The 24,227-nt window shown below is 42.7% G+C and overlaps 1 protein-coding gene across 4 annotated transcripts in view; it reads right to left on the bottom strand.

Moving 5' to 3' along the window:
* Window positions 1–24,227, bottom strand: part of TUB (TUB bipartite transcription factor) — a 118,398-nt gene that overhangs the window by 45,755 nt on the left and 48,416 nt on the right. The window contains exon 1 of one of the 4 annotated variants that reach the window (XM_083590178.1): window positions 18,515–19,269. The exons of 2 other annotated variants lie outside the window; for them this stretch is intronic. In XM_083590178.1, the coding sequence (XP_083446304.1) occupies window positions 18,515–18,552 (38 nt within the window). In that variant the 5' untranslated portion in view covers window positions 18,553–19,269. Of the gene's footprint in view, window positions 1–18,514; window positions 19,270–24,227 lie in introns of those variants that run through there. One more of the 4 variants, XM_083590175.1, reaches the window with a different exon arrangement.

The raw sequence follows: 24,227 nt of genomic DNA, 5'->3' as shown, positions 1-24,227 counted from the left end.
TAGAAACAGAATGTATCGATCAAACTGCTTTGGGCTGGAACGTATGCAGATTCTCCTCATCTGGATTGTGAAGATTCCATAACATCTGGACAGGAAAGGGAAGAGATTCCTTGACACCAGAATGGGGAAAGAGTGAGAAGTTTTCACAAACTAGGTACACCACAGTTGTGCCTGAAGTTTACATAGTCAAAAACCCTTCATGGTTACCCACAAACCTGATATAAGGGAAGTGAGGGAATGGTAATGTGAATGAACATCACATAGAAGCAGCTGTGCTTCTTGAGTTACACCAATTCTTATTCAGATAATGTTGCGAAGCCTGAGAACAACAAAGACAGAACGAATGTGCTAACTATACATACCCAAACCTACTTAAATGATCAAAGCTCAATGGAAGTACAATAAGGACTAGAGCAGTGCCACAACACATTTGTAGAGTGATACATCATAGGATTGTACTCTGTTTGTTGAAGCCTGCTTTTAGAATACAGCTTCAAACAGAATACATGGTTTTTTTCTGTTTAGGGCTAGATTAAGATATTATATTTTGACAGTCTCACAAATCTTCTGTCTATAAAGTTTGTGCATTGCTGAGATGGAGGAAGCAATTTTTTTTCATATACCATAATGTGAATTCATTTATTTTACTCCCAGTTGGAGCATTTTCAACATTGCTTCTGATGTACAGTGTCAAGTTTTAGAGGCTTCTCCTGCAAAGGAGAAAAATGTTATTATTTTGAACAGCCACTGTTTGTTCGAGTCTTCAGAGCAGGTTCTAATTTGTGGTTGCCACGGCTCAGCGAAAGAAATCTCTTTTCAATCCTTGAGTTAAATCACAGGACATATGAAACAATAATACTGTACAGAGAAGTAATTCAGAACATGTTCAGAGTGATATAACCTTTGCACTGAGTGACCACAGTCAGTCCCCAAACACTTTAAGGAATGTGTCTTCAAGGACAGATGGCATGGCTTTAGGCAGACTTGGAACACTCTTTCTCATCCCATCCTCTCTGTCAGGAGCATATATCTGTATCTAAACAGGAAGTTGCAGATAATATGTTTTGCAAGCATACAAACAGAAAACCAATGTTTTAATCATAGAGCCTTCCAGAAATAAACACACAAAGCTTAAATCAGCTTTGTTTTAAATTTGTTCCAGAGTGATTGTGAAACATACACTGAACTAGAACATACATTTGCTTTTCCTTCCAAATTCTCTCCCACATTAATGGAATTCAGACTCAACACAAATGCTCCTCTTCTCATATCACTGCCGCTCTTTCTCAGTATCAATATACGGGGAATCCGACTTCGAGACCAAAAAATCCCCTTTAATTTTAACTTTGGTCTTTATCTCACTAAAACTCCAAGTCAATTGTTACTTTAAGAACACATTCATTTTATGAACCAATAATAATCTTTTATGTTCTATTTTAAAACCCCATTTTGGAATACAGTTCCAGTTTGTGCTATGCTCCCAGGTAGCACATGCCCACATCTCACCAAGTTTCTTTTACACAATACAAATCTGGGGGAAATTCAAATTGTCAGAAGGATGGCCTGATGTTTGTGGAATTTCATAATAATATGGAAGTGATAAGTAGAGTGGAATGTTCTAAGAACCATGCCCTGTCTTGCCACCAGAAGTATTAACACTGTGTAAATCTTAATTAGGATTGTGATTTGCATGAAGTTTAATACTTTGCAATTTGTACATCACATTGCATTTAAATCAGGGTATATTGGGGGTTCTGCTGTCAGACTAAATCCCTTTAGTATTGCTGAAAAACAAACTCACCATCAATTCATTGCTTCCTTTTTAATACTAATTACTACATACGGTACATAGTATTCATTCATTTGTAATCACACACCTGTATTTTAAAAAGTCATTGTGTTAATTTCATTGTAGTCATATTTATTTGCATTTAATTCCTTTATACTGCCCACTCACATAAATATCAAGGCAATGCACAGCATAAAATACTGCAAAACAATACAAAATAATCACAATAACCATATGGCTTTTCTAAAACAGGTAATTGAACTGACTAGGCCTGCCAGCATTATTCCAGCAGTGTTTTGTACAGGAAGAAAAAACACACCACATGAATTCCAAAAAACCCATTATGCCATTTATTGTATTGTTAAGCACTAGATGATAGGGGTAGGCAGCAGCTAGTGTCTGCTCTGGATTCCTATTATCTTCTAAATAATATTCAAGATGTTGACCTTGAATTATAAAAAACTAAAACAGAGAACTTTACAAACATATGAGGTAGGATATGAGAAGCCATTTTTGGAGACTGATCCAAACACACACACACACACACACACACACACACAAAACCCCACTTTTTCTTTCTTTGGAGACTCTCGACATCCTGAGCTAGAAACCAGCATTCAACAATACAGCACCTTTCTTTACTTGCTGAGTTAGCAGTGCATCACAACAGCATCATTAGTTCTATGAAGTATCTATTTCCCCCCCTCCCATATTTCCATGACTTCCATTGTTCTGTCTAAATCTATTTTTTCCTGCAGATAACAATAATTGCTCTGGTTGCTTACAACGGAAACAGTAGAAATGATTTAAATTATACAAAGATGTAACAAAATAGAGATGCTACATGGCTTTGTGGGCAGCTGGAAGTTATTTATCGAAACATGTATTTTGTTCAGAAATTCCTGCCATTTTTTGTAAACGGGTGTTGTGTTTTTTTGAAGAGGTGTGTCTTTCAGGATGACAATAATATTAAAAAGGAATGAACCCTACCTCGTGTCAATATATCCAAGAATTGGATGAGTGACCTGGGTGAGCCTGACCTATCTCAGCTGTGTGCACCTGGGTAGTCAGTACAGCACCAGGCTAGACTGGAGGATGAAGGAGGGTGTTGTCCATTGAAATACTGTCTCATGTACCAGAAATCCTTGGAGTGGGCTTAAAAAACTCTGTACCTGTATTGGGCCAGAGAGAGAGAGATTGAGGGTGCTGCTGGCCTATTGATTATTCTGTTGCCCAACAGCATCCTTGACCAAGCTAGTCTCTGGCATGGTGGAGGACAATAGTTCTTCAATATCCATGAGAGTGCTGCCGTTGGGCTGGAACAGGACTTCATGGGTGATCCCCGCCCGGTAATGCTGTATGCAAAATTTAGCATGGTTCTGTGGTGGAATCGGATAGTGTTCTGAGTGAGTTCAATACAGCTAGTGGAATTTGTGGTGGCAGATGCCACCGGAAAAAGTGCTGGCTTGCCACCAGTCTCATACCAGATGCCTCATCTACAAATGGAGTGGCAGTCATCACTGGTGTCATCAGTAGCAAAGGCCATTCCCACCATGATCTCCATTCTTCAACACCTGAAACTGGAGTAAAGAGAAGAGGCAGCAGGGGGGGCCACTAGGTGGCGCATCGGAAGATGGCTGACAATAACATCTCTCCGACTCACACGAGGTAATTTGGAGGCTATGATGGGGGTAATTAGCCTCCTTAACCCCCCCCCCAGGATTGTGGGGGGGGGGACGGCCCTTGCCTGCTGTGCCCTATACCACCCCCGAATTTGTGGGGGTGGGGGCACTAGGCACAAAGCCCTCCTGTGGGATTCCGGCACTCCTGGACGCCGTCCCTGATTCGCGCCGCTAGTTGCAAGCATCTTCGAAAGAAACAATTTGGACGAGATAAATTGCACATGCTTCAAGGAAAAAGGGGAGTAAAGACTACTGACAGAAGAGATCTCTGATAACAAGACAAGAATAAAATATGAGAAGATACGTCAAGATACGGTATGACAAATGACTGAGGGGGGAGGGGGGAAAAACCTGCCTTCCTTTTTCTTATGTGATTTAACAAGAATCCCCTCCCCTAATGAGTCAGAAACTAAGGACTTAAGCTGTGGATTTAAGGCTGTGTGGAGATAAACTTTCGAACCAAAGCAATGTTTCAAGATGAAGCTGGAAAGCTAAGAGTTTTGGAATGACGCAGTTAAAAATGCCGTCGCCATTTTCGGAGGCATTGTTGGAGCTCTTGGGTCTGGGAGGAGAAAGAGAGAAATAGAGTTGTTTACATATCGTGGATCAACTCCTCGGTGGGACTTAAGAGCGACAAATGCCAAATTTATGATGGAAAGAGCGATGCTATCTACGAAGGAGATATATGGAAACCATCTGGACTTAGTGGAGGAACGGGAAATCCACACAGGATTATTATTTTGCTTATCGGCTTAAGGAGACTAACAGAAGAGATCGTAAAGGAAAAATAGAAATTATATGAACAAGATATGATGTAGAAACACCAAGATAAGACTGGATAGAATTATGAATTTTGTTTGGACTGATTGGGACTGATTTGGACATTAACGCAGTAATAAGAAGATGATCTGAATCCCCCTTTGGATCTTGAAGTATGGGTTCCCCCAACAAAATTTAAAAATTTGGCTTTGTAATTTGGAATTTATGTGATGTGATTTAATTTGATGTGATTGGCCAGTTAATAATAAAAAATTTTTTTAAAAAAAAAGAGAGAGAGAAGAGGCAGCAGGAAAAATTTGGGCGGCAGGCAACTTTAAAGTTAGCACTGTAGCAGGTGTGTAAGACATCTCTGAATAACAAACACTGGAGAGAAATAATATTACATTTATCATTTCTCGTAAATATTTACACACACTCTCAGAATGCATGCTTTCTGCAGGTTTAATTGATTAATTACCGGTACATTAATTGACTAAAACTCAGATGATTAATTGGGTAAGCTTTTCTAAATCAAGTGACAGCCCTAGAGACTACATGTTAACCAGATATTAGATTGCCCAAAGAGCATTTCAACTAGTTTTATGCCATCATTCCATTAAACTTACTACAAAGCCACATTTTATTCTCCACTGTAGTTTGCTGAGCATGTACGTCACAAATTGAAAATTAAAGCATGTAAGTCTGGTAAACATGCACCAATGAATCTAAAAACACAGGTTTTTTCCTAGTAGTTTCCCCAAATAATCTACAACTCAATACAGTGGTACCTCAGGTTAAGAACTTAATTCATTCTGGAGGTCCGTTCTTAACCTGAAACTGTTCTTCACCTGAGGTACCACTTTAGCTAATGGGGCCTCCCGCCGCGGCCGCCGTGGAATTTCTGTTCTCATCCTGAAGCAAAGTTCTTAACCTGAGGTACTATTTCTGGGTTAGCAGAGTCTGTAACCTGAAGCATCTGTAACCCAAGGTACCACTGTAAATACCTCTTTCTTCCATTCTTAGAAATATCCAAATTTAATTCAGGAAAAAGGACAAAACTCCACAATGTAATAATATACCATATACTTCATCCTTCCTATTCAATTGTCATATTGTTTCCATTTCAGACTATTTTGCAAATTCACTTGAATGAAAACAGAAGTAAATGAGTTTAATAACCACTGATAGCTCTTCTCACTGCTATGTTCAGAAGATTTATAGGAGCTAGCTAATTAAGGAAATATAATCTAATAAAGTAACCAAGACTCAACATCTACAAATAGAACAAAATTGCCTAGAGTTTCTGTTGTCCCGGTTACTGAGATGGACAGCCTTTGTTTCAGACAATTAAGCCAGACATTTAAAATTACTACATAGAGAAAGTTCAATTGTTCCCAGACTACTTTCTGAATATTGAGGAATACAGTCCTCTTGGAGTGAAACTAAGTGTTTCTCATTAATTACTCTGGGGCAGGATTCACTACTGCAGCATGCCTATTTACATGGCCAAGTGAGGTTTGTTTGTTCTTAATGATATTTAGGGTGTATGTCATTTGAAGGATGTTCGCAATTTAAACCGCTGTACAATATTTTCTCAAATGAGCATGCATTACACCAGGAATAGATATTAGTGTTTAAAGAAGCAGTATGGAAAGCGCACTCACAGATGCAAGAGTCATTCATTCACATACTATTTCCCCACCAGACTATGCCTAAAAGCAGCTTACACAATGTGAGTCATCATAGATACAACTTGAAGTATACTATAGCAAAAACAATTATGGATATCAATAACAGTGTCAAGAATGAATAGCAGCATTCAATATATCTCAACACACTTAACGCAACCATAAAAAACAGGGTTAAACTAAACCAACCAGGAAATCATGGCTCTCCACCTTCTGATTCAATTCCATTTGCAAAGAGTGCACAACAGGTGGCAGGGGCTGCAATCTTGCCAGTTTTCAGTAAAGCTCAAGTTCATTCAAATGACTCAAGGATAAAACCACCTCAAAGTTGCTTCTCAACCTCAGCTGTCAATCCTGGGAGGCAACTAAGTTATCCCTTATTCATAAAAAGTACTTGCTAGTAATTTCAAAAGCTAGATCTTTGCAGGTTACACATACTTATCTTCGATGTTTATGATGCAGGTAACTTAGCCCTTATAGAACCAGGCTGAACACATGAAAAGCATTATAATATTTTCTATAGGGGAGGAGCCACCACTCAGTGGTAGAACATCTCATTTGCATGTAAAGGCCCTATGTGCTATCCTTGGCATCTTTAGGTGGGGCTTGGGGTGGGGGATGCTGTCTGAAACACTGGAGAGTCACTCCCAAGCGGTGCAGACAACACAGAGCTAGCTGAATTCATGAGTTCACGCCGTGTAAATCAGCTTCTTACATTCCTATGAAAATGTATGATTGCTAAATTCTATTATATGAGATCTAAAATATATACCTCAGTTTATTGTAAGAACAAAAAATCTTGTGGCGCTTTAATGTCAAATAAATTCATTATACCACAGGCTTTTGTAGGTCACAGTCCACTTCGCATGATTACAGCATCATAATGAATTTGTTAGAATTAAAGGTGCCTCAAGAGTCTTTGCTGCTTTTGTTACCAAAGATGAATATGGCTGGAAATTGGGTGCTGAAATTAGGGTGCTGAAAGGATCAACAAAAATCCTTTTGCTCAGCTTCCTATTTTATTAATCTATTAATGCAATGGCCCTCATTCCATCTCATCTGTCATAATGCCCATAGGCAAAAGAAAGAACAATTATAGTCAAATAAACATCACAGGGAACGAAAGCGACTACATATACATCCTACATTTAAGCATACTTCTTCTTAGCTTGATAGCTCATTCATGTGGAATGCTTTCAATTAGCATATGGGAGAAGGAAATGAAACATAAATTGCAGTAGCATGGACTGCTGATTTCCTGGACAGGGCAAAAGGCAATGTGCAGTAGAACAAACAAAAATGTTCTATATGTGTTTGGAAAGCTTGCAGTTTAAACTATGAACTAAAACCCCACTCCTGTGCAATGTTGGAGCTACAACCCATTTTAAAAGAACAGAAAGGAAAAATGGGTTGCAATAGTAATAGAGAAGTGTTTTCTGTAAAACAAAACCTTGCTTTGCAATCCGTCCTAATTTGTTCTGTGGCAAAAGCCCACCAAAAGTAATTCTGCGAGCCTGCCCTATAAACAGGAAGTTATACATAAGCAGATCAAAAGAAGTATCTAAAGTCAGTGGACATGGAGTCACAATGAATATAATCAGTGAGCACCACCTGTCAGCTAAGGAATTAAAAACAGAAAGTTTATCAGTGACCTCCTGGCATTCCCCAGCTACTCAGTCTCTACCCCAACCAGGAGCCTTCTGGGGTTGACAGGTTTGATGCCTCAAGTACCTGGGAGTCATGGATGATCCCAGGGATCATGGCATGTGACCAGAAGAGGTCTCTTCTGGAGCCACATACAAGTACAATCTGGAGCCCTCAGAGCCAAGGGAAAGCCTTCATCCATGATCCAGGAAAGTTCTACTTTGAACAGAGGAAAGGGGGTGAACTTCTGGTACTGTTGGGCCATGGCATTTAGAAAGGTGCTGGTGGGGGACTGTGAAATAAGCAGAGTTAGAAACTGAGAAATGAAAGCTAGGTGCTAAATGGCACCTTAAATCTAGGTTATGGGTGCAACAATGGAATGTCTAGGTGCACTTTTTTATAACAAGAATACAAAGCTGAAAATGAATGAACTGCAGCTAAAATATTATGTTCATTTTTCACATGGTCTAGTCCTTCCCCTGCCCACCCCCCTAATATCCTTAAGAGGGTCTCTTCTCCAGTCTTCAAAGAGTAGCTAGAAGTGGGGAGGCAGAAAAAGGTCCTCCTTTCCTTCCACTCTGCAGTTTGAATCCAAAATCTTAGGCGCATTACTGAACCCAGTGCTCAGAAACTGCTCACACTAATGAAATTCCCTGTCAAAAATGCACTTAGAACGATGGTAGTTTTGAACACTGGAAATAAGATGGGCTCCCCAACCAACATCCTATTGGAATTCCTCTGTAGCCAGTTAATGCAGCCTCATTGGCACATCCTGCAGCACAAGGAAGTCTCAGTTGGAGTGCTCAGACCCCTGCAGGGGAGAGCACATCACGTGCAGCATTATATGTAATGCACATAGCAAAGATACAGCAGAACCTCTTCACCAGGTAAACCTCTGAAGATACCTAACAAACAGGCTTGAACAAGCTTAAGTGGGAAGGATGCTTCAGCCCATGAAGCCACTGAAGCCACTCGGTACATTTATGGAAATTATAATTTAGTGTCATTTTTGCTGGCGATGGAAGAGAAGAGAACCCCACAGATTATTTATAATACCACCAGATATAATTATGCTGTTCTTGGCACTGTGGGAAGCTGACTCTAAATGCTATGTTTATTTTCCCAAATTGTACTGTTTGTGTAGCCAAAATAAGATTTCCTGCTATTTGTAATTGAAATCTGTGGCCTAATTGTTTGGCTGTTTCGCAAATCATTACACATGGCTGCACATTCCAAGACTTCTTCATGAATAAGGCAAATGCTCCTGCCATGACACACACGGTATCATGGCATGGCATAATCATAAAGTCTGTGTCAGTTGAGGTTATTCATTCTGCAGAAGGGGTGTTCTGGGCTTACGACTGCGCCAGAAATGATAATTCAGACATCATGAACTTAACAAGACACTGTAATCAGCCTTATTCCCTGTTTTTGCTTTCCTTGTTGTGGCTGCTTTGTTACACTCTCACTTCCCAGGACAGTCAACTTGTACAAAGGTGAGAGAATGTAACAGCAAACAGTCACAGTTGTTATTGTGATTTTCTAAGTTTTACTGTTCTGGGACAGAATGATAATCATACAAGGCACTGAGCTGTCCACTGTGCTATGCAACAGCATCCCCAAGCACAAAGGAGAGTAACTATGGCTAGGCAAGATGGGCACCAGCTGCAGCCCAGAAACCCATCTGTGATATGTTTCATTGTTAAAATAGCGTTAAAGCTATGCAATGTCATATTTTCACTTTGGAATGACAAGAGATGAAAAGCCTGATCTCCATCCACTGGGAAACTTAGCAAGGGCAACAGGCCAGACAGATTAGCAGCTTTTCACAGGCTCCTAAACTGACAGTCTAAAACAGTAAAGCACATTCAGCGACTGACGGCTGCTGATGGTTGAACAGCCTCTTCCACCAGGGCGCTTTTCTCTTTTTGCACTCTGGCTTGAAGTTCTGACACAGTATCACTGCAGAACGGAATAAATATTTTTGATCAGCGCAGATTTGGGGGTTTCAGCTGCAGAATCCTTAAAGGCACACAAACCGCTTTGGATCCTACAAAACAGTGTTCACGAGGATCAAGCCAGAGGTAATTCCTGTTTTATGCACTGACCTGTGGGGGGCAGGGGAATTCAGTTAAGTTTGACCTGAAACGTGAATGTACCTAATTCTCCAGCAAAGTAATGTGTACAAGAATGAATATACCAGTGGAAAGTCTGTATTATCAGTGAGAATATACAAAAAATGCAGTGTTTGGAGAACTAGGGAAAGTGCCCCTTCTTGCTCCACTTTCCAACTCTTCCACCTCTCCCTCCCCCCCTTTGTCCTCACCAAAGCTCCCTTACTCATACTACACACCTCACACCGATTCCCAGTTCATGTGGAAATAATTCTTATGAGGACTATTCATCAAGGGAAGGGGAAAGCTGTGGCACTCAAGATGTGGTTCTACTCATGACTCTCATCATCTCTAGCCAGCATCTCTGATGGTCAGAGATAGTGGTAACTGCAGTTCAGCAAAATCTGGAGGGCAACAGGTTCCCCGGGTGCTCCCAACATCATTATAATTATCTTCAGTAAAGTATGCGAACAAAAATATTTGATTTCCAATAACTCTCATAGACTCACACAATGGAAGATTTGCCTGTTGAAAACAGTGGAACTTAATTCCAAGTCAACATTAATAAATAGGAATGCACTCAGTGGAATAAATTACCAGCGCCAACATTTTCAATTGATTTGTCTATCAATCAATAGGTGACTTCCCTATTTGTAATCTGAAGCTATAAACGGCATGCAAGGAAAGTTAGGTTGTCGGTAGGAAACACTGTGTGTGTCAAACAAACAGCATTCAAAACAACAACAGCAATTATTTAAAAAAAACTCTCTCCAGAAGGCAGCAAGATATTCAGGTAATATAATCCCAGATTAAAAATACAAATCTGTTAAATATTAGCTAAGTATGCAATTGCAAAAGAGATGGCCCACATCTTTTCAGAAGCAAGCTAACCTTCTACATACATGTAGATGAAGACCATCTCTGCTTGCCCACACATCTTCCTTTGAGCACACAGTCCTGACCACATCATCTTATATCCTAAAAGCCTGCAGCTGATGTGCTGTTTTGGACAGCCCTACATGAGATGGTAGGGTTACCAGACATCCCCGTTTCCTGGGGACAGTCCTCAGATTTACAAATCAGTCCCCTGACAAAATCCTATCATTCCGACTGATTTCAATGAAGTGTCCCCGGATTCATTGGAAAAAAATCTGGTAACCTCATGATAGGGCATGTGGCTATAGACCAACTGGATCAGTCACTGTTTGAGGCTAATTAGCATTAGATAATTCAGTGGAAGGGTGGAGAATGATGCAGGAAATAAAATTTAAAAGATAGGAGAAACAGGGTGGAAGACCAGGTGTTTGTTTTGGGTTTCTTAAAAAAACAAAACCCAAGATTCAATAAGATCCAATAACATTTCTTGTGATAACATTCCGTAAAGTTTCAGATTTACTGATGTGTCAAAAAACATGGAAATTCTAAATTACAGCAACTGATCTTTGCTTCTGAACCATGTAGCAATAAACATGTTCCACACTGTCACATATTGTGCTTGCTTACATATGAGCACAATATACCCACATGCACCCACATTTCACCTTGGACTTTCAGCTCCAATCCTCTTTCTCTGCAGGTTGGGGAAACACTCTGCTTTACTTGCAGGCTTTAATCTGGGTAAGAGGGTATATATTTGCAGTAATATGGGGCAGGGGTGACAAGATGGAAAGATGGAGAATGCCGAGGGGAGACATGGGACAGCCAGGCATTGGGGAAAGTGTCTGTCTCCAATTTCACCTTCCATACTAAGCCACTCTTTTAATTAATAAAAATTTTGTATAGCATTTCCTAGTGCTCATGTACATCATATGCAATATCTATTGTTGTTGTTGTTGCATTATCTATTATTAATTCTAACCCATCCTTTGCCCTAAGGTCCCAGAATGGGTTAAAACATTAAAACACAGTATTAGAAACAGTTTTAAATAACCTAGAGTGCAGTGGTCAAGTCATCTCTGTCCAAAAGGGCCGTAGCTGGTGAACCAGCAATAGCTAAGAAAAGGCATCCCTAGCCCCTGAAGCCACCCAAGCCTTCAGTAACAGTGTTGAATCTAGGAGTACCCCCTAAACTGAGAACCTGCTCCTTCCAGGAGACTGCAACCCCTTTCAGGGCAGTTCCCACCTCCCAGATGTGAGAACTTGGGACAACTAATACCTGTCTTTTCAGGATTCAGCTTCATTCTTTTGGCCCACATCCAGCCCATCTTACACCTCTACTTCCTATTCTGATTCACATGGAACAGAGAGATAGAGCTGGGTGTCACCTGCAGATTGACCACTCCAAATTTCCTGATGACAGCTGCCAAAAGCTTCATATACATGTTGTATCTAGTTGATATCATTACACAACCCTATAAGGCAATAATATATTATTATCTCCCATTATCCCATATTCCAAATAGGGTAGGGAAATGCTGGAGCTTAGAGGGAGTGCCTTGTCTAAAGTCACAAAAATGAGTGGATAGCAAAGGCGAGATCTGAACCAGAGACTTTGAATTCAGTCTAAAAGTTGCATAGGTATATTGTTAATTTTAGTATGCATATTTTTAATCTCAGTTTCATAATTAGGACCATGATTCTGATTCCAACACTAATAGGGATTTGGGTGGATTTGATTCCCCCCCCCAAAAAAGATCAGAATGGATGGAGGCTAGACAGAGATACATTTTGAGCAATATTTTACTCAGCAAAAGTGCAGCCATAACACACACACACACACACACACACACACACACACACACATGCTCTGTGTTACTTCAGATGTAGTTGTAGCATTGCCACATCAAACCAACAGGTAACAAACTGCTGTAAGTCCCTTTCTGAGCTATGTTGCTCCTTTTTTTAATCAAAGATGTCCTGCTTAAGCAAGTAAAGCTATTCTAAAACACTGAAGATAGGATCCATGTATTTTCCTCCCCTACGTCATAATATGGTTTGGGTATTGCATATGTAGGTTACTTTACACACCGCCATCTGCTGTTATGAAGCGTGCTAAATGTTGCTAATCAGATTATATAGGCCTTGCTGAAAATTTAGAGAGGCAATCATGTTGTTTTCCCCATACTGTGCGCACACAGAGGATGACACTTTACGTTTCTGCTCTTAGCTGCCACCAGCAACGACTTTTATATAAGCCTAATTTTCAACAGTGCAAACCATTTCCCATATGTGAACAAATAATCAAATGCACCAGATCTACTGAGACATGATGATACCACAGAGGGAATTATCTCTTCAGTGCTCTTGTAGCAGGAGTTCTGCACAGTCAGCACTGCAGCCATGCTGCTTCATTCAAGGCATGTTTGATGCGCTGTCAAAACAAAGCTAATATGCAAACTCCAGAGAATGCCAACCTCTACAATGAGCTTGTGCTAGTGTCTTAAGCTTCCGAAGACCTCAGATTATGAGTATCAAAATACATCACACAAGCAGTAAAAAGCAGTCAACAGACACTTTGAAGTGCTGTTAAACGAAGTAATTCCTGCTGTGCAAGCAGGAATTCTAATGTAGTATTAAGGCTCAGCTGCAGAGCACTTTTTTGGGGGACTGAATTGTCTTAGAGAAACCATCCATTCACCACAGCCCATATATATTGAGGGAGTGTTATCCAGGTAGGTTGCCTGCCTGCCCACAACCCTAATGGATCAGTGCAGGCTTTTAACAGAGGAAGTATTTCAAAAGACACAGCTTCCAGGGACACATCCTGAATTTTCAGTACTTACTGCAACGCATATGTTGGTTTAAAGTTAAAGAACCTCATTTAGGCACACCTGCGAAGCTTGGGAATGGAAACTGATTTTCTTTGAGCAGCAGACCCCAATGGCAAATCTTGGACCACTTTTGAAATTACCCAGTTTAAATGCCACTTCAGGTAAGGCACAGAGAGGGAAGAAGATGCTCTTCATGAACCTCAACCCTACTCCATCCCTGACTGTGCATTTCTTTTCATCACAGCCATCTAAAGACATCAACTGTTTTTAAATATATGTATATATATTTAACAGGATTTATATACCACTTAATCATCAAAACCTATAAACAGTTTGCATCCGCTATAATTCAGCCTTTAATCCACTAGAATGGAAAAAGAAAGTCAACGTTTCATTGGTGAAGGGAGTTCAGGACTGAGAGTTATTTTATAAGAACATAAAATAAGCACTCAGACGAACCCATTGCTTAGTTTTAAGTCACTGCAGGCTACTATGCTGTAAGGTATGTGCATTTTAAAAGGGAGAGACAGTGACAGAGATCAAAGAGAAGCAAATAATAAGAACGTTCATTTAAGGCTCCATTTCTTTGATGTGCACAGCGCAGAGAAGACAAAAGGATTACTTTTCACAGGGAAATGAAAATGAAGCACTGCCTCCCTTGCACAATATTACAAAGCCCCCTGCAAAACCTTGGCATCAGTTGATAGGTTGCCTGAGTGATGGCATAGCTGTTATTCCCACCACAACTGCTTATCTCTTGGCAAATCTTTAGAAGGACAGAGAGAAAGCAATTGGAGTTCTTTGTTCTCTGCCTGATCTGCACACACACAAAAATGCTTTCCAAGAGTCAGTGGTGTTGTTGCATTCTTAGACATTCTGTAACAACTTTTCAACCACCAGTTAACAGGAATGTTTGTTTACATCCTGCCTTTCCCCCAAGGAGCTCAAGGTGGCATACAGAGAGAGTTTCCTAGACCCAAGCCTCATTCACTTCAGCAAGGCTGGTCCATCCTGCGCCTTCAGCCCATGCCCTGGGTGTTGTATGTTAGATCAACATGCAGTTCCTTTTTTACAAAAAGCAACAACAAATAGCATGTTACAATCTTTGCTTTCGCCATCCCCTGCTTATTTTTACTACATGCTGTGAACCAATTTGTCTGTCGTGCATTTAAAGTTCATCCTCTCCCTGTGGGAGAGAAACACTAAAATGGCTGTAAGGTTTCTCATAAAATTGTGCAGTACTTGAGGGAAAATACTTTCTCTAAGTTGCTGTGCAAACAGAAACGTTTTATTGAAATACAAAGCATGTTCAGAAAAGTTATGATTAAGCCCTCAATTAAACATGCACATCATTAATGTGTTTTTTTAATTTAAAAAAATAAACGAAACACACAAGACCTAGTATAGCAAAGAAAAATGGAGAAATGCACACAAATTATCCTCAGGACAATTTTAATTTTCAGTATGTTTTCCTGCCATCGGTGCAAAAAATGTGTTTTCATATTACAAGCCTATTCATACAAAGCTTATTACTTAGAAGTAAGCTTCACTGAGTTCAGTAGGACTAACTTTCAAGTGTGTGTACTGGATTGCAGGCTCTGTTACTTTGTAATCTGCTCTTCAACTCTAATGAGTTCCCATAGCAAAAAACAATTTTAATAACAAATAAACGGCAACGCCATTTTAAAAAACCCAAGGGGAAAAATACATAATAAATTAACAGCATTATCTGAACAGCAGGGAGCGTAGTCTAAACCACATTTGGAAAGGAAAAGCTGTTTAGGAAGGAAAACTGTGCCATGCAGCCCTATAGATATGATTGCACAAAGGTAAGCAAAATTAAGTTCAGTGGGACTTACGCATAGGTATGTGGGTAGTGATTTGCAGCCTTACATTAAAAATTTCATAGCTTAAGGGTGGCAGCAGAGAACTGACTATTGATTGTGGAAGACAATCAAGCCTCTGAAGGAGGCGATGCCTGCAGCAAATATTTATCAGTTGGCAGAGCATGAGACTCAATCTCAGGGTCATGGGTTCAAGCCGTACATTAGGCGAAATATTCCTGCACTGCAGGTGCTTAGAAAAGATAATCCTAGTTGCCCCTTCCAACTCTACAATTCCATGATTCTATGATTATTAGGCCTCAGTGTGAGCATGAGAGGAGAATCCTTGACCCAGGCTGTACGGAACTATATAAGATCCAGAAGTGAGACATTAACCTTAAAATAAACTGGCAACCAGTGGCACTTCTGCAGCATTGGTGGTACAATGCTCCTGTCAGCTATTACCAATCACCAGCCTGACCATTGTATTCTGGACCAAATGAGGTTTCTATACTGCTTTCATGGGCAGCCCCACAAATAGTGCATTGCAGTAGTCCAATTGAAAACTTATCAGAACATGCAGAGCAGTACATAAGAACTATGGCCACATGACGCATCTGGCAAGTATGTGTTTTAAAAAATAACATCGACAGCCCAAGGAGTTATCTAATAACAAATTTTTTTTCATTACAAAAAAGGGAGACAAAATGCCATTTTATTTATAAGCCACAAAGCATGGGTAGGCAAACAAAAGCCTGGAGGCCAGATCCGGCCCAATCGCCTTCTAAATCTGGCCCGTGGACAGTCCAGGAATCAGCGTGTTTTTACATGAGTAGAATGTGTGCTTTTATTTAAAATGCATCTCTGGGTTATTTGTGGGGCATAGGAATTCGTTCATTATTATTTTTTTTCAAAATATAGTCCGGCCCCCCACAAGGTCTGAGGGACAGTGGACCAGCCCCCTGCTGAAAAAGTTTGCTGACCCCTGCCACAAAGTCATTAAAAATATTACAGAGGTTTACAAACGCTGTATGTCCCTCCTATAACCAAAGTGTTCAGACAAACCTAGAAATCCCACTTCACAGGAAATCAAATGCAATGGTGCAATGAAGCAAATATAAACTTAACCTTCTAAACTAAGCTAACAACATAATCCTGTGTCCATCAAAACTGTACTCTCAACTTTTATCAACTTCAAACTACTACTGGATTCCCGGCACAAACAAAGATCTTCAAGGCATTGCCACTCTGCTCCTTGTCTATAGCTCCCCTAAAGCCCTGTTACTTTCCCTGCTTCATTAGCAGGCAAGAGGAACAGGGGATCTAGCCCAGAGTGACAGGCAATGCCCCCCACAGTTTGACGCACAAACTTCCCCAGAAAGAGGCTTTGGTAGCTTATGGCAACCAAGGAACCAATGACAAGCAACAGCAGCTGGTGCTGCCATGGCGATCCCTGCTCTTCTCCATGGCAGCAAGAGCGGCAGCAGGAGAATATGGGAGAGCAGCGAACACTGACTGCCAAGCTGCTGCACGGTCCACGCTGTGTGTATTCTGTAAGGGGAAATGGATAGACAAGAGGAGGGCAAGAGGAAGGGGAGGAGAAATATTTGAGATGCCTTATGCAAGAAACCACTGCACTATCCCCTCCCCCAATCAATTTATGCACCGAAGTTGCAAAAACAGACTTTAAAAACAAAATCAAGCAAACATGTAAAACTCTGGCTGCCTATCTCTCACCAAAATTTCCCCAATTCCTTCTCCAACTTCACCTTTTTATTTAATAGGTTCATGATCTGTGCTTCTATTCATCCAGTAACGGCTGCTTCACACAAGACAAAATGCCCTGAATGGACAGGCAAGTTCCTTGTTCTTTGCCCTATAGAGTGGTACCTCGGGTTAAGTACTTAATTCGTTCTGGAGGTCCGTTCTTAATCTGAAACTGTTCTTAACCTGAAGCACTTCAGCTAATGGGGCCTCCCGCTGCTGCCGCGCCGCCGGAGCACGATTTCTATTCTCATCCTGAAGCAAAGTTCTTAACCTGAGGTACTATTTCTGGGTTAGTGGAGTCTGTAACCCAAAGCGTCTGTAACCCGAGGTACCACTGTACTTGAAAGCTAGTTCCACTCTGCAGTGAACAGAGATCACTTCCATATAATAGGTAATGTCATGTAACCCATGTGCAATTTGTGGAGAGCCATGAATTGCAGTGGCTTACTGCCAATGATACACATGGCATGAAAGGCACCTGTGCATTAATCACTTGTGAAAGTACATACAGGTTTCATGCAATTGCACATGGAAGTGATTTAAGAGTAAGAACGAGCCTCTAGTGAAATCTCGCCAAGAAGGCACTATTAACGGAGCAGAAGTGAACTCCAGGTACAAAACAGGAGCTGGCACCTGCATTTCACAGCAAATGATGAAGAAGGTTTTTGCATTAAAGTCAAGGCTGCCTTTATAGCTGTAAGTGTTCCACGTGTACCAAAACAAAGAAGATTTCATACTGAAGAGTTATGAAAAATAAAAAGCATTTTTCACAGCTGTTGGGAATATTGCAACAGTTTAAAATTTATAAATATGTCCTTAAAACACCCAGCTAAATTTGAAGACCAGGACAAAACATAAAGAGTGGATGCAGATTTCAATGGATAAGTCTGAGATATCACTCAACCGCAGTACATAAGTCACTCCTGTTAATAACTTGAGAGAAACCGGGGCAACAGAAGAATAGAGGAAGGAATGCCCTTGCCCACCCTAGAATTTGAGTTACTTAGCATAAACCTGAAACACTACTAAAAAGAAAAATCAGTGTTGCTATCATACAAAGACAGCAATGCAGCTCACCTCCTGTTTTGGTCTTAAAAAGAAGTTTTATTAGCACACCCCCTAATCCAAGAAGGGGGTGAGCAATTGCCTTCGACATAGTTTTGCCTATCTGGATCTCATGTTTTCAAAGGAAGAGATTTCACAAGCACAGCGCTCATGCCTGCAAAATACCAAGATTGTAAAACAGAATGGCTGTGCGCGTCTTTCATTCATTCAGGAAGCCTGTTATCCTACAATGAGGCGCTTCCTTCATAGCAACCTCCCTAAACAACACGATCTGCCGTCCTCCCCTCCCCAGAATGATCGTGGGCTAACCTGGCGCGTGAAAAAAGGCCGAGCACCCTTCCCTTCTCTTTCTTGTCGTTTCTTTCAAAGGGCAACAACTTTGCTGCAGACGGGGCTGCTGGACCTCCTTCCCCTCTCCTGCCCACTTCGGTGAAGGGAGCGCCCGCAGCAGAGCCCCCGCCCTGGAGCCCTACCTGTAAGGGATCCAGTCCGCCTGGTGCTTCGAAGTCATCGCTCGCCGAAGGAGCTAGCAGCCGAGGCAGGGGCAGCAGTCCCCAGGGCCGGGACGGGAGGCGAGCGGGCGGGCGCGGATCCCCTGGTCACAGCCCCCCACCGGCCAGGGCAGCATCCTTTACCCGGCCTAAGGTGCAGCGGCGGCGGCGGCGAGGTCAAGTACATGGGGAGGAATTATCCAAGCGGGGCTCCGAAGAGCGGAGGCAGCATTTTCCGCGCGAGGGTCGCGCGCAGCGGCAGCGGCGGCGGCGGCTGAGGGAGCGGGAGGCGCCCCTCGCCACAGTCCCTTTCAGCAGCGGCTGGCCGGCGAGTCGCTCACGAGAGACACGCGAGGAGGAGGCGAGGAGGAGCAGGAGGCGGGAGAAGCCGCGGCGACTCTGGCGACCCCCGAGCCCGCGTCCCGGCCGTTGTTGCCTTCCTTCAGCCAATCAGGGTCAGCCCGCGCGTTTGTACACAGAGCCGAAAAGAGACGCCCGCCTTGCCCCAGCAGCGCCCAGGCGCGGCCACTGCGCTACACTGCACTGCATTGCATGTTCCCTGGACGCGGCGGCAGCCGGGCCGGCCGCCTCCAAAACGCCTCCCTCCCTCCCTCCTTCGCCCTCGCGCCGGCCAATCGTCAGCGCCCTCCCTCCGGCCTGCCGGAGTTCCTCGCCTCGGCCGTCGCCGTGGCCCTGAAGGGGTCCTGCGCGCCGCGCGCGCCCTGTCGCCAGGAGGCGCATCTTAGAAGCGGGGGCGGGGGGATGGAAAGAGCGGGCCGGAGAAGAGGAGGAGGGAGCCGGCGGGGGGGGGGGGCTTGGAAACGGCGCGCGCGAGGCGGAGGCCAAGGGATAAAGAAGTTGTGGCGTTTTCAGGATTCGCAATGCTCTCCTGAGGCCCCACCCAAATAAATACTGTAGATAAATAAACCATAGCTGTCAACGTTTTCCTTTTTAAAGGGAAATTCCCTTATTCCGAATAGGATTCCTCGCAAGAAAAGGGAAAAGTTGACAGCTATGTAAATAAACAAACACACCACAACCAATAACGCGTTCATCTTTGAGGCGCCACAGGACGACGTAGGAAGCTGGCTTCTACCGAGTCAGGCCATCTGTCCATCTAGCTCAGGATTGTCCTCACGGGCAGGCAGTGGATTTGCAGTGTTTCAGACGCAGGAATAGCATTACCCTCCAACATTTCTCTGATGAAAATACCGACGTCCCATTCCTTAATGATAATTCTACTAGAGTCATACCCTGGGTTACAGACGCGTTTTCAGGTTGCGCACCGTGCCAAACCCGGAAGTACCAGAACAGGTTACTTCCAGGTTTTGGTGCTCACTCATGCACAGAAGCGCTATATCATACTTTGCACATGCACAGAAGTGCCGAATCACGACCCGCGCGTGCACAGACACGGTGCTGCGGGTTGCGAATGCTGTGGGTTGCAAACATGCCTCCCGCACAGATCACGTTCGCAACCCGACCATCTTTATACCCCACACACCTTACTGAGGTGCCCCAGCCACTCTGGGCAGTCTCCAACATTTCTAAAAACACCATACAACATTAAACATTTAAGAAACTTCCCTTTACAGGATTGCCTTCAGACAGCTCGGGGGTCGGATAACTCCACACCCTCTAACATTTCTCCAATGAAAACAGGGACACATCAAGGAAAAGCAGGACATTCTGGGATCAAATCAGAAATCGGGACGGCTTCTCTAAATCAGGGACATCGTCCCTGCATAATAGGGACACTTGGAGGGTCTGGAATGGTCTCTCCTGTCTCTACCTGGAGATGCTGTGGGTTGAACCAGGGACCTTCTGCATGCTGTACCGCTGAGGTGTGACCCTTTCCTTCGTGAACATTCATCCAGATTCGTTCAGAGTAAGAGCAGGCATGGGCTGCTTCATGAGTATCCATTCTGATTTGTTTGTGGGGAGGTTAGATGGTGATGTGTCAAAAGGAATGTTCTCCCATGCTTTCCGGTGCATTTCCCCTCTCCCCCTTCCCTTATCTCAAAAAGTCAGATCTTTGGGGATTGTTGTGCAAGACTTCCCAATCAACTATGGCTGCCTTCACGTGACAGTTTGTTCTGCTTCTCCTGTTAATCTCTGCATTAGTTTTGAACTTTCACAACATGTCAAAGCCGCTTTCAGAAATCTAGTGGACGTTTATTGCTCATTTCCATGTTAATTGCTTCAAGGGGAAAACATTTGCAACCCCATTAAGAACGCATTCAGACTTAGAAAATATTGTGTTAATTTTCCTTTTTATAATGCTAGTGCTTCTGTGCCTTTTTCTAATACTGTATTCCTTTCACACTTATCCAGCATGGGTGTTCTTACAGTTAATGTCAGAAAAAAACAGGCATGGCTGCATGTTTACCAGCTACAACCTGGACATTGCTGTGTGAGCAGCATTCTGGTCATGTAGTGGGACTCATCCTCTGGAGCAGATTTTGAGGATATTTCTATTTTTACTATCTGAGGATCACAGGGCAGTTTATAATATAAAAACACAGAAATACATAACACTGTAGGAGGTGAAGGGGAAGTTCTGTTGTGCAAATGGAGTGGCGGTGAATGCAATGCAGCCATATAACAGAAAGGGTAAAAAGAGAAGATGGTAATGAGGATTAAAAGGCAGACTTAAACAGTTACCATACCAGAAATGCCTGAAAGAGGTACTACCAGTCTTCTTTCTCTCTCCCACTATCAACTAGCACTTTGTTCTGTGAACACTTTTGATTCTTGTCCCTCTAGTACAACAAACTCTGCTGCCAGAAAAAGCCACTCATCCTGGCTGCGTGATACTGTTCCTTTTGTACATAAAACACTCTCCCAGTATTAAAACAATGCAAACACTTGCACCAATTCAAATGGCCCAAAAGTTCAGAGAGAGGGAGAGAGAGAGATTTTATTCCATGTTTGCAAACAAATTCTTCAAGCAATCTGTTAAATTTTAAGGCACTTTCACATCCCACTGATACCATCATGGATCCTATGGTATTCTGATTTTAAATACAGTGGTACCTCGGGTTAAGAACTTAATTCATCCTGGAGGTCTGTTCTTAACCTGAAACTGTTCTTAACCTGAAGCACCACTTTAGCTAATGGGGACTCCCGCTGCTGTCGTGCCGCCGGAGCACGACTTCTGTTCTCATCTTGAAGCAAAGTTCTTAACCCGAGGTACTATTTCTGGGTTAGCGGAGTCTGTAACCTGAAGCGTATGTAACCCGAGGTACCACTGTACCTCAAATAATTCTCAGAATAGGGCAATGTTAAGACAGACAATGCAACACAGAATTTTATTTCTGTCTGCCACAGCCTAGCATTCAGAAGGAAATAGTAGTTGTAGGGCTGTTATCTGGAAGTTTAGAAAGAGGCCAGGCTTTATCGTCTTGGTCTTAAGAGCTTACAGTGTTACTACAAACATCAATGTAGACACAATTAAATGTCTCTGCCCTTGTATCATTTTCTTTCAGATTCATCGCATACTAGCCTGGTGATAGTCTTTGTGGGTTTCCCATAGCGTCTCCCCAGAAAGTTGGGTTGTATTTAATTCTCCCTGACCTGCACCACAATAACAATGTCTTTGTGCAACAATGTACAGTACTCACTTCAGATAACAGAACCACAGACTTGTTCATTTGTCATTGATTTGATTCTCACATTGCTTGGAGTAACTATCAACATCAACGATTGACAAATTCAGGAAGTATGTGTAATTCACTCCCTACAGGATTGCTGGTAACTATGCAGGCAGTTCTTTGCATGGACAGGCGGAGTCCCCAGATCCCGAGCGGTCCCCCCCCCCCGTCATGTGGAATAACGACTCAAGACAACGTGCTATGGGATTAAATTGGCCACAACTTTATTAAATTTCAAATGTGGGTAGACCTTGGCTCAGGCATTGGGCGTTCTCCCTCCCCAGTCCCCAGCCGGGGACCTGGGGAGCATCAGGGTTATCCAGTGTTTGTGTGGGGGATGGGCCGGCTCTAGAGAACATATGTTCAAGCAGAGATAGCCGCCCCCGTTACACCGCCGCAGGGGAGAGCAATGACGACCTTTCGGTGTACGGTCAAAGCCTCCCTTCAGAAACCCCTTTAACGGGGAACCCTGGTATCGCCGCCGCAAAGAGGAAGATGGACTAAAGGATTCAGCCCAAGGCCTGATACCGCCAAAGTTGTGACGTTTTGCTACGGGAAAGGCGAAACCTGCCAATGCAGGGAAATTCCTTTCCGGCCCTTTAACAGCGACCTTAACATAGCAGCACTCGCATACCTGTGAAGAAAAGTTACCTGTAAAACCTATGAAGAAAAGTTAACCTGCAAAAGAAGACATTAACTGAGGGTGGGTAGGGTGGGAGAAGCTCTGGAGCCAAGTGAGGATTCCCAGGTAAGATCCTCCCTCTATTGTGTGGGCAGGTAATCCCTCCCCTACCTGGCCTGGTCTCCTTGGCAACGCTTCCCCCAGGTGGGATTGGACAACTGACTGAGGGAGGCGGAGACCTCCAGGTATCCCACCTGAGGGAAGGCAAAGCCAAGCCTATGCTGATGGGGCCGCTCCAGATCCAGGGCTGCGCGCGTCCACGCAAAGGTCGCCCCCCGTTTTAAGCGGGGAGCGGTCATTACATTTTTGTGTCGTTTTCTCAACTGCAGTCCAGCACATTTGAGCACCAAAATCTTGTTCCAAATAGAAGAAAATCATTCACACCTGGACAGAATAACCTCATGAAAAACAGAGCAAAGACAAAGGATGTAGCAAATGAACAGCTAAAACATAAGCATCCACATCACAACTCATATATTTCTGGCCTGCCACAAATTTTTGCCTGCAACAGGGCCTTCAATGTTGCTGCACCAGTTCTCTATCTTGAATTATGCCAGGCTCTTGCAATTGTGGGCTTTTAGAATATGTTGAAAACCCTTTTCTCCCCTCTCACTCAGGCTTTTCTAGCTTGGCATTCTTGTTAATTTTTCCACAACAAACAATTTGAATATGCCTGGGGGGGTGTTCTTTGTTTCTTTTTCTTCCTTCCTTTTTTAGACACCGCTTAAATAAATAAATAGCTAAACAAATAACATTTATTTAGCAGCAACAGACTACTTTGGGATTCAATCAAATGGGCATGTGCATGTACCACCACTGGCGTACACACAGTAATATAATCTTTTTTTTAAAAAAAAGTTTCATCTTAAAAACAAAGAACAACCAAGCCTAATAACCTTTAAAGATACAAAAAGAATGAGCAGCAGGTAAAGTGTGGTTTGTTTCCTAAAGCAGTGGTTCCAAATTGGTGGTCTGCGGATCCCAGGGCTTCCGTGGCAGCATTCACATAACAATAACTACCATAGAAATATCAAAATTTTCAAAAGTAGAGGGTCCATGGCTTGGCTTTTGAAAAACGGGGGGTGGGGGTGGTCCACAGTACTTAACTAATTGGGAACCACTATCCTAAAGGATTCATCAATAAAGGTCTAGTATCAACCTGCTTAAGGCTTTCTGGAATTTTGCATTCGTCTAGGGACATATCAGTCAGTCTGCTTACCAGTTGTTCCAGACCACCTCATGCTACCTTGAGCAGTCAAGACAGGCAAGGGTCAAGCGCACAGGTAGTTGGCCTTATTTTAAATCACTGTTTTGAAAAATGGGTCAAAAGCAATTTTATAGCTAAGGGTCCAATTCCCAA

The sequence above is a fragment of the Podarcis filfolensis genome, assembly GCF_964270895.1.
Source record: "Podarcis filfolensis genome assembly, chromosome: 1".
NCBI lineage: Eukaryota > Metazoa > Chordata > Lepidosauria > Squamata > Lacertidae > Podarcis > Podarcis filfolensis.
Note: the sequence above shows the minus strand (reverse complement) of the source record. Positions and strands in the feature narration are given on the sequence as shown.